General features: G+C 33.7%; 1 protein-coding gene across 2 annotated transcripts in view; it reads left to right on the plus strand.

Moving 5' to 3' along the window:
• Positions 1–14,041, plus strand: part of LOC113507597 (nephrin-like) — a 49,139-nt gene that overhangs the window by 19,518 nt on the left and 15,580 nt on the right. For both annotated transcript variants that reach the window (XM_026890446.1, XM_026890447.1), the window contains exons 7-9: positions 8,348–8,499; positions 12,215–12,359; positions 12,903–13,033. In XM_026890446.1, coding sequence (XP_026746247.1) covers positions 8,348–8,499; positions 12,215–12,359; positions 12,903–13,033 — 428 coding nt within the window. The remainder of the gene's footprint in view (positions 1–8,347; positions 8,500–12,214; positions 12,360–12,902; positions 13,034–14,041) is intronic.

Genomic DNA, 14,041 nt, shown 5'->3' on the forward strand with positions numbered 1-14,041 from the left:
ACATATTTAAAACAAACATACAGCACCAAAACTACTGATTGCAACTCCAAAAATCGACACTCTCCAACAGTTTTATTACTGCCTGTCCCACAACTGGGCAAAGGCCTTTTCTTAAACACCTCTCCACCTCTATCTTACACAATTTCTGTTAACGAAAATTACCACCAATTTTATAGCAACACTTTCTTACATACAAACACAAAAAAATCAACGAAATTCATCGAAACCACTATATTACCGCAAAAATAACTTTAATCACCAGAATCCCCGAAACTCGTCCGATATAATCACACCATATATAACTCTCAGATAATCTAAAGACCTCTAATTGACAGCTCGATGTTCTTTTGTCGCCGACTGTACACGCGAGACTTATATGGATAAGACATCGATTTATTTTTCACACTTTTTAAGGAGCGATATTTAAGTTGTGGAAGAAAGTATTCAATGAAATCGAAATGACTTTTTGTACTTATAAGTACTGTAATTTACACAATCAGGCTTATTGTACATTGATTGATCGTATAGAATAGTAGGAGCAAATTGATCCCATTTTTTTAAACTGCCGCTTTAAGAAATTTTAATCCTTGTGTCGCGGGTTTTTCACCAACTTTCAAGTCACATGCTTAAAGGCCTTAAAGACACCCAGACTCAGGACAAGCATTTGTGTGATCTACGAATGCTTGTCCTACGCGGGTATTATGCGTGGTGACCTCAATCACAAGGCTATCCGTGCAGTCCTGATTATCATATCTGGAATCTGGATTGCATATGAAAAAACACTATAAAGAAACTTATAGTATCCGCTTGTGCGTTTGTCTGTCGCCAGATTGTATCCTTAGCTTAAAAATTGCCATTTCGACTCCCACTTGACCTGTTTTTATTATGACATACTCTCTCCAAACTAAAGATTTAATTCAAGGTGTAATAAAGCTATACGGATGTATGTATAAAGTAAATAACACATTTTTTTTGCGTACAAAAATAATCCCTCAATAAAACGCGAAAGTTTGTAATTTAAATGTTTGTTTGTCCTTCAAGCAAAAACCACTGAAAGGATTTAGACGAAACTTGGTACACAGATAGTTTATAACTAGGATTAATACATAGGATAGAGGTTTTATCTCGATTCCCGTGGGATCATTTTCGCATCATTTTGTAGCAAGCGAGCCCGCAGGCAACAGCTAATGAATTACAATGATTTCTTGCGATAAAGATGTGCTTAAAAACAGTTCAATATTATCTTGAAATCCTTATTGATGTGTTAACTGTGTGTGATTGAGTAGAAACACTTGTTTACTTAAATGTCATGCTTCTGGCTGTTTCTGGGTGGTATCGCAAATATCGGTTTTTCTGTGAATTGCGTCATACTTTAGAGTTTTTGAAGGACCTTTGTGAAGACCTGTTTGTTTGTTGGTGTATTATCATTTTTTGTGTTTTTCTAGGTGGCCATTTTTGGAGTCGCAATTCTTTTTTTTTTACTTTACATTTTTGTCTACAATATCAACTCAAAAACTTTTTTTTAGTCGAAATATCGGGTATATCCAATAATAACCCTCCATCCCATTCATGACCGTACCAACCGCTGCTTTACCTCTGTCTTTTTGCTATTTGTTAGTATAGCAGCTACGTAAATACATCATCTATAAAACATTTCATCAATTTAGTTAATACGATTCATCAGATGCCTTGGTAAACAGACGGACGCACAGCGGGCCTTTAGAACAGACTTCCGTTTTACCATTCGGTTACGGAACCCTAAAAACGAATTGTTTTACATGCCTTAAAGGATATTCTACTATATTTGTTAATGGGTTTCCTTTGTTCCGGCGAATTAAGTCTCTACGCGGCCATATTGCATTTAAACGATCATCCTTATGTGTTTTAGAGCTTTGTTTAGTCTTTATATTTACTTGCGGTTTAGGTTAAAATATTGGTTGTTTTTTTTGGGTGCTTTTTCCGGAAAATTCCTTTCTTTTTTTTGTTTTCGCGCAGTTAGTTATCAGTGACACTAACAGAAGTTTTAAGGTTTTATGAACGAACTTGCTTGATATTTAACTTTACTTAGTAGATACTTGAGTTTTTTTTTCTTATAATACTTAGCATATTAGTCCCACTGCTGGGCACAGGTCTCTTCCTGTATGAGCGCTGTTCACCATGCTAACTCACTGCGGGTTGGTGATTTCAGAAACCAATATTTGGATCCAAGTTTCCTTATAATGTTTTAAAATGTCTTGCACATAAGATATGAGACGTTAATAAGCTAATAAAGTAGATGAACCAACACAAAAACAAACATAAAGAGTACAACGAAAAATTAATTCAATAATCCAAAAAACGACGTCAAATTATTTTTCAATTGACCCACCCATCAATTTCGCAACCTTTGTTATCACCGCTTTACCTTATCGCTACGAAGTTATTAAGCGGTAAACACAACATAATTGAGCTTGACGTGCTCAAGACATACCCGATAGCGGTATAGACAACAAAACAAATGAATTTCTACCCATTTACACAACCTATGTTGGGGTCAGCTTTCTTTCTTACGGGAGTAAAATGGACTTTGTATTAAATACAAAATACTATATTCCATATAATATATACAGCGCCATCTAGTTTCAAACTATGCAAAGCTTGTATTATAAGTAGTAGATAACTGATCATCATACTTAGATATAATTATAAGTTATAAGCTAGGTATAGTGTTTTATAAGATATTTAAAAAATATGGATAAATAACACCCAGACACAGGAAAAATATTTGTATAATTAGCACGTTTTTTTTTTTGTGTCTGGGTGTTATTTATCCGTGGGAATCGAACCCGCGACCTCCGGTATAGCAGTCAGGGCAGCTAGCCTCTAAATCAACAGGCTAGTCAAGGTAGACCGACTGCTCAACAGACCTCCCCAACCTATTTCTTCTAGATAATATGGTGGCGTATAGAAACACGGGTTGTCAGAATTGTAATTACTAAATACAGTAAAAGATGAAGCTATAACAAGTCTAATATGCTATGCAAAATGTGGAATTTTCTCTATTTGTATAAAAATGCCAGCTATCAAATTTCCGACCGTGCTAAATGTCGTTAAAAGAATCGTATGTATTCCTCTCATTCGCGAGATACAGCTTGGTGTCAAACTGAAGGACAGCGCTACCGTAGTTATAGAGTAACGAAATAAATAAATTGCATTCTACAAACAAGTCATCGTTTTGACTATTTTCGCTTGTTCACAAAATAACATTTCCTTTAACTCCAATAATCCGTTGAACGTTGCAAACCATACAAGATGAAAATTCATCTAAAAGATCTCAAAGTTGATCTGTCATAATGATGAAATATCGCATCTTCCGCAACAGTATAGCCGTCACGAAAGTTACTTGACTCGAACCATATTTCATGTTGAAACACGTTTGTTATCAGACGATACAAAGTGTAACACCCCTTATAAATATAAAAATAACTCGGGGTAAGATTGATGTTTTGTTTTTTGGGTTAGATGGTTCATAAATAATGATGGCTGGATACGTAGGCCTCCCTGCATTTACTCGTAGACTTGATGGCAATGATCATCATTGAATACACAGTTAACTGCATGGATAGCCTAGTGGTTGAGTTTACCACGCTAAATACTGTGCACGACGTGTCGCGGGTTCGAGCCCCGCGTCGGACAAACGTTTGTGTCATCCACGAATGTTTGTTTTTATGAAAAAAGATAGGTAAATATCTCTCTTGTATAACTGCAAAACTCTTTTACAAAGACCCCGGTACCTTGTACTCGATTAACAAAAAAAAATCCCAAATTACAAGCAAAAAACTTGGCAAAAAAAAAACTACAAGAGAAATTTGATGAAATTTTTATGGGACAGGATGACAGCTGTTTTATATTAAATGAAAAAGAATCAACAAAATCCGAGGTTATGACAACAAACAAAAAAAATGCAAATAAATTAAGAACCCCTCTTTTTTAAACTCGGTTAAAAGTAATAATAGTAAATAGTTTCGGTTCCAGTATTCCCATGTTTTTAGAGTTAAAATGTTAACGTTAAAATAACCGTAGTTTTTAAACGATAAATCTTTCCATTCGTTACCACTTACTGTGAAAGAGAATTAATGTTTGCTACTGAGCTGAAATGTCGAAAACTTTTATAGAATTGTTAGTTTTTAGAATTGAATTTTTATTTTATATAATTCTTTTGGTAAACAGTTGGGAATTCAATTTCAGAGTGTGAAGTTGCAAAGTCATTTTTTTTTTATCCCTCGTATTTTGGTATCTGTCTTTCTAATTAACTTTGCTGTATTTGGTTTTTTGGTATTATAGCAAAGTTGATTTATTGTTCACGGTGGTACTCGCTAATAAAGATTTAAATTTACTTCAATTGAATCAAAATTGGTCTAGCCGTTTCAGCTTTAATAAGTAACTAACATACAAACGTTTCTGTTTCTTGTTATTATCGTATAGTGTGATTTAGTAACGACGATTTATTAAGAACGTTAATGGCTATAGAAAGGAATAAATATTAGTTAAAAAACTTAACGGTTTTATTTCATTCACACCTTGCTTTGATACTTTTATTTATAATATCTTTGATTAACATCTGACTTCCTACTACCCTCTATAACACCCGATCGTAATCATTCATTCGTTCATTCATTAATTCACTCACTCGTTCACAGCTTCCCACAATAAAGACCGTTCGTGTCGTTCATTTCACAAAAACACCTCATAAAATTGAATTTGAATCATGGTACTTAAAAACAATACGTTCAAAAATTTCGCACTCATAGATTTTTCTCACACAAAACTTTGATTTTGAAATTTTTACCCATACATTGGAATTGCACTCTTATTTCCAATGAATAAAGCTCAATTTAACTTTCGGTTATTTTGATTTTAACGGGAAGCGTACCACAATAACCTCATATAAAAATCGACTCTATTTGCTTTCAAATAGAATTCATTTTTGCTTGAGAGGTATATCTTTGGTAATTGATTGCTATTTTTTATTGTGGGATCCGTAGCTCAATTTATATGATTTTTATTTACTGCATACAAAATTGTACAATCAGTCACAGTCATATCATAATTGAAACATTTGTAAAATGGTTTTTTGTTGCGGTATATTAATGTTTTTTTGTTGGTTCATATTGCTATTGTATTTAAAGATATTTGTTACATTGTAATTTTATTGAGAGATTTGATATGACTATTAATGAATAAAGATTGAAGTTTATCTAATTCTGTAATAATATTTTGAAATATTTCACATTTTTATACGCTTTTATGAGGTCAGCTTCGAAAATTTTGGTAGTTTTTTTGTTTTAATGTCTGGCGATACTGAGACTTCAATTAAATATTTGACTAAATGATAACCTCCTTTTCTGAAGTCGCTTAATAAAAAGCTAAGCGAGATTTTCAAATAATATCGAATTGATTCCTTTTTGGTTTTTGTCGTGTAATCAAAATAAATGATGACTCAGTAGTTAAAACCTTTTACCGACGAGTGACGTCATTAGCTCTCTCATCTAAAAAATTCTAATACAAAATTCTTTGACGTGCAATATAGTAAATACTTATCCAATACTGTTAAAAAAAACTGCTTGACGGAAAAAATAGATTGTTCTAAGTAAAATCTATACTAATATATAAAGCTGAAGAGTTTGTTTGTTTGTTTGAACGCGCTAATCTCAGGAACTACTGCTCCAAATTGAATAAATTTTTGTGGTGAATAGACCATTCATTGAGAAAAGCTTTAGGCTATAAACCATCACGCTGCGACTAATAGGAGCGAAGATACAATAGAAAGTGTGAAAAAATCAGGGCAGGTGTAAATCATTACTTATATCTTCTACCCACGGGGACGAAGTCGCGGGCAACAGCTAGTATAAGATATTGCTTGTTATATCAAAATCGTTGTAATGCAATGTTACTAAACTGAACTATTTTATTAATATTTAAGTACCTACTGAAAAAATCAATCGTAGTCTGAGAATACTTAAGTACATAAATTATTATTATTCAGGTCCAGAAAATACTAAACAAGGACCTAAAACAATTTTAATAATCATTTAAATAAATTTAACAAACCGTTGATAATTAATTACACGTTATTAAAAAAAGGCGTCTTACTACACAAAAGGTTTTTGCCTCACGACACCGGTACCCTAAAAAGGGTTAGGCTAACAAAAAGCACGGCTTTAATTGTCTTAAGTGGTCTAAATAAAAAGGGCTAAAAAACGGATCGGATTCTTTTGAATTGTAGTTAAGTTAGCCCTTTGTTTACCCACAAGTGGGCTATTGTTGTCCACAATGAATTTATGAAACGCGCTCCAGAAAACATAAATTGTTTTTATTAATTTTGTGAATTAAGTCTTAATTTAATGTTTGTTTGCGATGTATTTTTTAAATAAAAACATAAATATTTGTGGTGCCTCAAAACCTTAATTACTTTTATTTAATTAGTATATTTTTGTCTTAAAACTAAACATAGAATCTCGTGGCTAAGCTGCACAAGTTTATCGATCGCAGGTTAAACTACGCTTGATACGGTCGGGACTATCAATGGGTGACCGTCTACGTCATAACAAGTTTCTCCGTGTTTCGGAAATCACGTTAAATTGTCTTTCCCGGCTGTTATTTACACATTATTGACAGTTGCTACGAGTAGATAGAAGCTAGAAAGTCTGACATTTAGTCTAACTAAAGGGTATCGTGTTGCCCAGGTAATTGGGTTGAGGAGGTCAGATAGGCAGTCTTCTCTTTGTAAAACACTGATAGGTACTTAGTTGCATCCATAGTTGGGCATTAGCCAGGCTGATGATGTATTTATAACGTAACATATATTTTTTATTAAATCTTTTTATTGCCGTATGACTGAACGGAGATTTTCAATACAAATATTTCTGTTTTATTTTCTGCCTTTCTATTTCATCTAGGTTAACTTCCTTTTTCAGTCTAAGAATAAAGAAATTCCAGTCTTGTGGTTCAAAGTTCTAGGTAGTCGGCATTTAAAATGCGGTCGATATTTTTAATGGGTTCGCTTTTTCCAAGTAATAAGGCAAAAAGGTAAAAGTTTGACAAGTGTACTTTTCTTTCACGATCAGTTACAGAAGTTAGGTAACGATCAGAGAGTATACCATCACGTGTGAAGTATTTTTTAGTTATTTATTTATGTTAACACGCATTACCAATAAAGTTAAGATAGAATGAGATAAAAATACAGTATTAGGATTAGATATTAAAAGAACACACATTATTATTACATTCGAATATTCAATTAACATTTCAATTAAAATTTAATGCAATTAACATTTAAATTATTATATAGTAAAAATATGATTAGATGCAACTCCAATGATATTAAAAAGTTAAACAACCATTGGCTCGTTCATGAATTTGATTGGTGTTTTTTTTTGTTTTTCTTGTACCTCTCAGTATCACTATTAAAAAAAAATTAAACAGCTTCAACCAGTATCGAAGTAGACACAAATTCACGCTAAGGAGGAAATAATTTAAAAAAAACACCCGCCTATAAATGTCCCACTATGAAACAACTGCCTCTTAACAAAACTATAAAAGGAAACACACCAATAAGTACAAAAAAAAGAAAAAAAAAAGCCGTCCGCCAATCATCAGTTACCCAATACCCACCCTTCATATTAAAAACCTGGTTTAAAAATAAAAATCAAATTAACTCGATAACAATGATTGATTATGATTTAACGCGCGTTAATTCAATTTATTGAAGAGAGAAGCTATTATTAATTGAAAAACGTCATTAAATTCCAATTTGGGTGGCAAGGAAGGGAGTTCAATAAATTTAATATTACTTCGGAGAGACTTGCTTTCAAGGTGATATTGTTCGTGTATTACTAAGACTAGTTCTGGCACGCGACTCCGTCCGCGGTTTTGAAGATATCAGTTAAGATTTTTTCAAATCGTATTAATCATTTTTAATTTGGATTTAAATTTTAATCCGAATTAAAAATATAATAAAAATATCAGCATTAAACTAACAAACAAACTTTATGCTTTTAACTGCTTTATAAAATTTCATACAGTGTGTTACTTAAAACGGATAGGTATAGTGTAAAAGGAAGTTTAATTATTTCCAAGTTCTGGTTCTAACTTTAACAGTACGCAATGCGTTTCAGTAAAGTGCTATAATTTTAGTGCTGAAGATAATTTTTCTTTTCTTTAACAGATTCTGAGTTAGATCATGAATTGTTTTAATATAAATTTAAGTTTATTCTGATGCATTAACAACAATATATCAAGTTGAGTCTGTGTGTGCCAATCTATGGTATTCTATATCTACATCATCTTTTAAATCTTTTGTCAACAGTACGACCGCTATGGGTGCGTCTCCAAGGCGGCAAGCGACCTCTGGTGGCGGGACAGAGCACTGAGCTGGTCTGCCAGGCTGTGGGGGCCAGACCTAAGCCGACGATATCCTGGTGGAAGGGAGGCACCAGGCTGAAGACTGTTAGAGAAACTGTAAGTACTTATTGGTAATTGAAAAAAAAATGCAAAAAAAAGCAGGCAAAAATCGAACCTGTGACTTCTAGTTTAACACGCCGTTGCCTTCGTCACTAATGAGGTATCTACTTGTTAATGTGTTGTCCTATTGATATTAGTGTCGGTCGCGAAATGTTGCGATTCAATAATGGATTTTAAGAATTACGTAATAGTTCAACAATATCAACTGCATGGATAGACGAACGGTATAGGTCAACATGCCAAACCAGCTCGATTCGATCCCCCAAGATAAGCATTTGTACGACCTACAAACGCTTATGCTTTGTCAAGGTGTATTTTTGCATGTGGCGATCGGAGGTCTAACAAACCACAATCCAATAATTGCAACATCCTTATCAATATGAATTTTTGAATTCACTTTCAACAGCAAAATCTCTATCACACGATAGCTCTGTAATACACAATCACAAACATTAAAATGATAACGGTATCACAACACCACATTAGTGCAATGAACTTAGTGTAATGGATGCTGTTCGCGTTGCATCGCATTTCACAACAGATGCCCATCTAAAACTATCGACACGTACTATCGATATGGGCTAGTGATGGGCTAGTTAGTATTCAATTATCGGCCTTTAGAAATTAGAGTGAATGACAAAAAAAAACTTGTATAGTCCGTCAGATAGATTTCGTAAAAATATAATTTAAAAATAGGGAATTCGACAAACAAATAAAAAAAAGTTATTCGTTAATGATGTAACGAAACAATCGCAGTCAATTTTTTGCATGATTTTCTTCTTTTAATTAGTACATAAATTCGTTTTTAATAAATATGTCATAAAATATTTAACTGTATTTCAAAAACACCAAAAGAAATAGACATTGTTGTTTCCTCATCTTTCATATTCATTGAACTTTGAACTTCATTTATAACCCCGTTATCATAGTAAAAAACTAAAACTCATTTGACTAACTGACAAATCCAAACATAAAAAATAACCAACATAAAAAAGATCTCCAAACAACATTTTGGCAGGTATTTCGCAGCCAAATCTGAATTTTGTTTACCGCACCGAAAACAACGCAATATTTATTTAGGCGTATCTCCATAATGTGAAAACCCAATTTAGGTTTCCGTGGAATTGGGTTTCGGTCAATGGTGTGACGGCCGAATGCCGAAAGCCGAAACCCGAAACATTCCGCGATTGCTCAGCACTAAAGCGGTCTGAATAGCATTGTTTAGTATACGCTATGGTGATCAGATTTTCTTTTCTTTCCTTTCTTTTCTTTTAAAGATTGAAGTCCAGCTTAATTAAAGTGGTCTGCAATTGCTTCCTTGAATTGTATAGTGAGGAGTATCGTGAAATCTTTAATTAAACATTACTGTGCAAGTATTCCTAGTGTATAAAAGGATTTTCTTTAACTGATTACATAGATTGTTTTTCTGTTAGGCATTCAGTTAGTTATTCGGTGTTTTCAAGTAATTTTTAAATGTTGACTTTCGACTTGATTTTTACCAACAGCAGATTAATACTATTAAATAGAAATCGTTTGTATGTATGGCCATTTTGCATGCCTATGTTTGAATAGAAAAAATAAATTCGGCAAAATGTTTGGCGCTACTTAAAGATCAGGACACGTAGCGCCATCTATTATTTTAATTTGTTACTATATCTTAAAAACTTGTCGAGAGATTGAACAGAAAAAAACCGAGCAAATACTCATTTTACTACATCTAACTACACAACTTTCTCTTTTTTCGGATATATTTTCGGAACTTTCGGATACGGTAACAGACCATCACTGCTCCCTGACATCAGTTGAACCTAATTACCTTTTGCTATCCAGATTGGCATTGACAGCACAATGGTTGCTGTCATTATCGTAGAGTTGTATATTGAAACTTTAAAGACGGTATCGAGTATCGGTAATGGGTAGTGATGGCAATCGATCGATTGAAATAGGGTTGGCAGTTCAGGTTTTTTTAGTTTTGGATTCTTAGTCAGGGTTTTGATTGTGGCTGATGATGAGATATTTGAAGATGGGTAGTGGTATATTTTTAAGCAAAACCTAGTTTAATAAAATTCAATTAAAAATCCTGAAATAATAAGCTAAATTTTAAGCTGTAGATTAATCGTAAATTCAGGAACAACTTGCTGAGTTTTGTAAATTAAACACTTTTTGTAATCAATTTGCATTCAAGAAAGGCGCATATATCAAAAACATTTATTTAATCCATTTTCTTTTACTTTATTGGTAAACCTCTTCCCAATTTTCCTGTGAGTTGTCTACATAAGAATGTTAGTAATCAACTTTACAAAAACATAATTGAACTATTTGTGAGTGACAACCCTATAAGAAACTACTGCGAACCGTATTGTTAGCATTCAATGAGTAGCAATTAGTAGTCTTTCAGTTGTTCCCGAAACTATCCATTACTAAGACAAACTATTTGTGAAAGATCGCTGATTTATCTGATATGAATATTTGAACTTTGGTCTGATATTATTAAGTTTGAACTAGACCAAGAGTCCGTCCTAAAGTCATAATTCGCCCTTTGTAAGCAGGTCAAATTTACCACTCCCGCGGTCGGTGTATGAAGGATTGCAACGCATTGCCATACACCGACACAAAAACGCGGATGACGTAGCACGGCGGTTCAGGTTTAGTCAGTAAAAGTCTGGCACTACCCATTTCCTCCCCCGTGGGAGTGGGTGTCCATGAGGATAACCCGTAACAAAAAATAAGATTAAAATTACCACTTTTACGTTAACGTTTTGATGTGATACGAAAGTACAGGCGTTTTTAAAGCATTTACGGTTTCTTTTCGATTCGATGTATTCCATAAACAACCAAGCTTGGAATAAGAAATAGGAATTTTTATCGTTAATCTCAACTTGACTACAGTCTAAAACCAAGATATTTTTATTCTTGTGAGCCATCTCTACATACATTGTAAACGACCAATGTAACTCTAGTTTTCAGTTAAACCCTATAAATCACCCGAAATTGAATGTAACAGAAACTATCTCCTAAGAAACTGGAAGGCCATCCCAACATAATTTGGGAAAAAGCAACACGAACAAACAGCCTTACAAATAAAGATTAGAATTACCCTGACTTCTTTTATCCTAGACAATTCTGCTGACATTACCAAGACTTTATAGTATCGTAAAAGGGCACTAAAGTTCTGTAAGCGTAGGACAAAGCCCTTGGCTTTAGGAATCGTCACGGAATGATCTATGTATAGAATGAAAGAACTTTCGATAGATTGGGAATTTGTTGAAAGGGCATTACAAAAATTTCATTGGGTATGGTAGGTATATCAAAATGAAAATTATGCAGGAACTCAACCTTAAAAAAAGGTCACTGTGAGTCAGATTCGTTACAGAAGTGGTGATAGTTTAGGTATATCCAAAAATTTATTCGTCTATTTTATGACGGCAAATTGCCCTAACAATGTTTAGAGTTTGAAGTCTATGAAAATTAAAATTATCTAGCTATAATGGTTCATAAAATACAGACTGGTTACGGAAGGACAGATAGGCAGAGTTGCTGCCAAAACGTAGAACGTTAAATGGGAACCCTCAAAATGTATATAATAATATTTTTTTGTTATTCTAAGCAATTAGATAAGAGACAAGAAGAGAAAATTATTTTACCCCATTAAAACTCATCCACCTACTTCTTTAATACACCTCATCTTTATACCAAACTTCTTTGTCACCAGACGTCAACGGATGGCAACGTAACCAGCAGTATCCTGACCTTCGTGCCAAGTATAGAGGACGCCGGCAGGGTGCTGTCCTGCAGGGCTGTGCAGCCAAGTCTGCCGCACTCCACACACGAAGACGGCTGGAAGATGGAAATACAACGTATGTTATATCTGTCAGATTTAGTTGATAACAAACCTCTTTGGACGATAAGTGGCGGTAGAATCTAGATCTTGGTGTGATAGTAAAAATATAATTGGTTTCTCGAAGGTATATGTTTTTAAAAGCTTTTTAGCAGCGTAAATAATTATGAGACTTACAGGTTAACATAGAGGTTCAATTAAAAAAAACGAATTTAAATGTTATTTATGTTTTAAATACATACACAGTATTACAACTCATGTAGGTACACATAGTGGAAAAAATAAAATAATACATCCCAATGTAATTTAAAATATTTGGCTTCAAGGATTAAGATAAGCAATCTCTCCAAGCCATACAATTGTGATTTAATCAAGACCACACAAAAAATGTACCTTTAACTAAATGTTAAACACTTGTTTTTCCGAAAAAATAACATCTACTAAACAATTACTCTTACCAATATTAACTAAAACTGTAATAAAGCCGTAAAAAACCCTACACTATAAAACAATAATAATTTCTCAAGTCTGAATTTATCCAACTTCTTCTATTTCTCTCCAGATCTACCGGTAGCAAAGTTGGAGCTTGGCGCCAACCTGGACGCCAGCAAAGTTGTGGAAGGGTCTGACGTCTACCTAGACTGCAGAGTACGAGCAAACCCGTGGCACAATCATGTGTATTTTACGCATAATGTAAGTTGAATATCTGTAAGCAACGCTGGCTGTTTTTCTCGCGTTTTATTTAAATTAACTCTCGTTTTTGTTTTTGTATGTATCAGTACAATAAAAGTACAGCTTTGGTACAACGCCATCTAGTGTGAAACTAAGCAAAATTTGACTTATAGGTACTAGACGGCTTATAAAAATCTTATATTTTCGTACAAATTTCTAAATAAATAGGTGCATGTGTGATAAATTTAGACATAGGAGAAATAACCATTTTCATCACATACACTCTATAAATGCAAAATTAAATTGAATGTACTAGTATGTGTGAGTGTTACTTGTTCACGCTCAAATAGCTATACCGATTTTGATGAAATTTGACATGGAGATAGCTGAGACATTGGATTACACAAATAGGCTACTTTTATACGACAGCGTTAATGTTTTTTGCAGTTTTATTTCACATCCACAGACAGGCGAAGCCGCAAGTAAAGGCTAGTTAAAAAATAATTGAACATAAAAGTCATAATTAAAGTTACGCAATTGTCGACATCTGACTACCTTTCCGTAAAATATGTACATATTTTACGATGACAAACGAGTGTTCTGTTTTTGATATTAATTACAGTTCGAAGCAATTAACTACAGAAATGTAACACGCTGTATCATCCAATATCAGATGATTATAATTTGCTGTTATCTGTTATACTTTATTGAGGTTAGTAAAAGATGTAACGGTTTACTCACGCGTATTTATCGGGGGTGCCCGACTAGTTTCGGACCCAACCGGAGTCCTTAATTGTGAGCTGACGCGGCGGGATCGCGAGTCGAACTCACCTATGCGTGAGGAAACCGTTACATCATTTAATAATGAATCAGTCCCACGATAGTTTTTATTTGAGTTTTTGCAAGTTAATTGGGAATTTAGTAGAGAGGTTGTTATGAATGTTTTGGCTGAAATTTGTTAGTAAGTAATGGCGCCAATAAATCGTCCGTATCATTGTGGTTCGGGAAAATTATAAGTTTAGATCATTT

Source organism: Trichoplusia ni, unplaced genomic scaffold (assembly GCF_003590095.1).
Source record: "Trichoplusia ni isolate ovarian cell line Hi5 unplaced genomic scaffold, tn1 tig00002950, whole genome shotgun sequence".
NCBI lineage: Eukaryota > Metazoa > Arthropoda > Insecta > Lepidoptera > Noctuidae > Trichoplusia > Trichoplusia ni.